General features: G+C 44.5%; 1 protein-coding gene across 1 annotated transcript; it reads left to right on the plus strand.

Annotated features, from left to right (window-relative positions):
- Window positions 1-245: 245 nt before the first annotated feature.
- LOC103399005 (tapasin-like) lies at window positions 246-2,721 on the plus strand (the record flags this gene model as incomplete). Its single annotated transcript, XM_008337756.3, has 5 exons — window positions 246-411; window positions 1,417-1,617; window positions 1,773-2,021; window positions 2,100-2,459; window positions 2,707-2,721. Coding segments are annotated over exons 1-5 (886 nt in total), but the record flags the coding sequence as incomplete, so codon positions are not given.
- Between the last annotated feature and the right edge of the window lie 6 nt (window positions 2,722-2,727).

Genomic DNA, 2,727 nt, shown 5'->3' on the forward strand with positions numbered 1-2,727 from the left:
GGAATTTTGGAAATGTGTAATACGACAAAAACGCACACTTTCACCGAAATGGCTAAAGAACATTAAATAAAGTGAAACATCTTCTTACAAAATAGCAAAAAAAATTTAAGACAACAATGAGCTAAAATTTATTCGGAATGTTAAAACTTCTAGAAGCACAAAAAAAAGAGAAAAGAATGTCGTTCAACGAGACATTTTTTATATTTCGTTTTATTTTGAAAGTGTAACAGGATGTTGTTCTTCTTTCAGTTGAAAGTGAAACTAAAATAAAGTGTTTTTTTCAGGGGGAAATCCACTCACTTCTGTCTCCTTCAGTCGTACACTGATCACATCAGCGAATACAAGTCAACATGACGGACTTTTCCACAATTTATAAACTGACTCTGGTCGCAGTTTCCTGCTTCGTACAAGGTAACGTGTTTTTACGTCATTATCTTTCAGTTGTTTTGACCTAAAATCGTATCAAACGTCATTCTGGCCTAAAGTCTGTCGTCATAATCGAACTGTAATCACACACGGTGAATTAAACTGCAATGGGTTTCGATCGATTCTGTTACAAACGTATGTGATCGACGTCGAACTTTTGCTGTTAAAACACGGTGAAACTGTGGGTGACGTGTTTCCGGGTTTGACTAAATCGATCTCAGGTGTAGCCGTGTGTATTTAATAGTTTTATTCTTTATTTTTAAATGTGTTTTTCAGAATACTGGTCTTTTTTACTGAACGTAGTTTAGTTTTAACAGCATCTGATCGGGGCGCTTTGCTGCCCTCCTGTGTCTAATGTTGGTATTACATTACTTACCGTCAAACAAATGTCTATTTAAATAAGTAATAATGTGATGTAGAAAAACACGTGTAAATAAAATACGATATACAGTGTTGGAATGTTACTAATTTTTCTGTTTGTTGTGTCATTTGGAACATTTAGTGTTGAAAGAAAATATATTATCCTTGTGATTGTCATTTTAATTATAGCTTAGCTAATTTTGTAGAGAACTTCCGGTGCATTTCATTCATCTCGTGCACAGAAAGTAGTTTTTCTAAATTAAAATAATTGTTTTATATTTATATATCAAGTCATTTTAATTTTCCTCAGTTGACTTCACTTTCCTCCTTTTTTTACAATAACAGGTGATAAATGGAGGACTGTGAACGGTGTACAGTCAATGTCAAACTCAGTTTATATGACCAATACAAAGTGAAGCAGAATAATCTTCACCAATATTATTAAAAAACCAAATTAAATCACAAACTGAGCAGCATTTTAAAAACTGTGAGGAGAAATAAAAAAAAAACTCCTCTTTAAGGAAAAGGAAGAAATCTGCAGCAGGAACCATGTTCAGTCATCTGGGCTCACAAGTTAGTCCAAACAGATGTTTTTTATTCCCTCTCTGATCTGTGACTTTTCTGACTTAGTCTCCAGCAGCAGCAGCCGCTCCTCCTCCTCCTCCTGTCCTCCTCTGGAGTGCTGGTTTATGAAGGAGAAGACAGGAGGAGGTTTCCGAGCCCAGCAGCAGAAGTCCCTGCTCCACATCAGGACTGACGAGAACAGCCCCACTGATGATTCAGAGCCCACGGCGTCTGACGTCGGCGCTGACAGAGTTTTCTTCATCACAGGTAACACCGTGTGTCCCAGTGTTGACCACTAGGTGGACGTTAATCCCTCACTTACTGTTGTTGTTGTTGGGGCTTTAAATCCTCTGTAAATACCCCAGAGAAAAAGGCCTCCATCTCATCACGTCCTTCACTCCTCTGACTCCTCCCACCCTCAGACCCCGCTGCCTCTCTCTGTCATCACGCTCTCACCCCTGCCAAGGGTTCCCTGGAGAAGCCGCTGTGTGAGATGAACCCCTTCCAGCAGCAGCCCTCCCACCTCAAATGGGTGGCCCCCCTCACAGGGTCCGGGCTCAGCCCTCCGTACCTCCAAGCTGATTGGTTGGCCCTTACAGTGAAAGGCCGGAACAAGCAGCTGAGCGTGTCCACCATCATGCGAGCGCCCACAGGAACCGAGGAGCCAAAGGGTAAATGTCTGGACCAGGACCAGGTGAGAACCTCTCCTGTTCCTGGTTGAAGGTCTAACTCTGACCCTCTTCCCTCAGTGATCTTGAGTGTGACCACCAAGACCGTCCAGGTCCAGGCCAGACTCGGGGAGTCTGTGGTGCTGGACTGCGGCTACTGGGTCGACCCGTCTTCACCTCTGTCCGGGTCGGGTTTCGCTGTGGAGTGGCGGTACCAGTTCAGAGGCAGAGGACGACTGATCCTGGCTTATGATGGCAAGTTGGACCGTCTGGCTGACGTCCAGGACCAAGACGCCACCATGGACTTTGAGGCTCTGCACAAGACTGGGAATGCATCTTTGATCCTGCAGGAGGCGAAAGTACGTCACTCTGGGATGTACATCTGCACCACGTATCTGCCCTACCTCCAGACCCAGGTGGCAATGGAGCTAGAGATTATTGGTGAGAGAGAACCCTGGACCTTCACACTGAGCCACTGGTCTGCACTGGACTGGACTGGACTGGACTGGACTGGACTGGACTGGACTGGTTTGGACTGGACTGGACTGGACTGGACTGGACTGGACTGGACTAGTTTGGACTGGACTGGACTGGAAGGGTCTGGTCTGGACTGGACTGGACTGGACTGGACTGCTTATTTAAAAACCACTAACTTCTTTCTCATCTTTTAACCCTTCCTGTTCCACAGAACCTCCGTCCCTCTCCATCC

This window comes from Cynoglossus semilaevis, unplaced genomic scaffold (genome assembly GCF_000523025.1).
Source record: "Cynoglossus semilaevis isolate Cse_v1.0 unplaced genomic scaffold, Cse_v1.0 scaffold3447, whole genome shotgun sequence".
NCBI classification, from domain to species: domain Eukaryota; kingdom Metazoa; phylum Chordata; class Actinopteri; order Pleuronectiformes; family Cynoglossidae; genus Cynoglossus; species Cynoglossus semilaevis.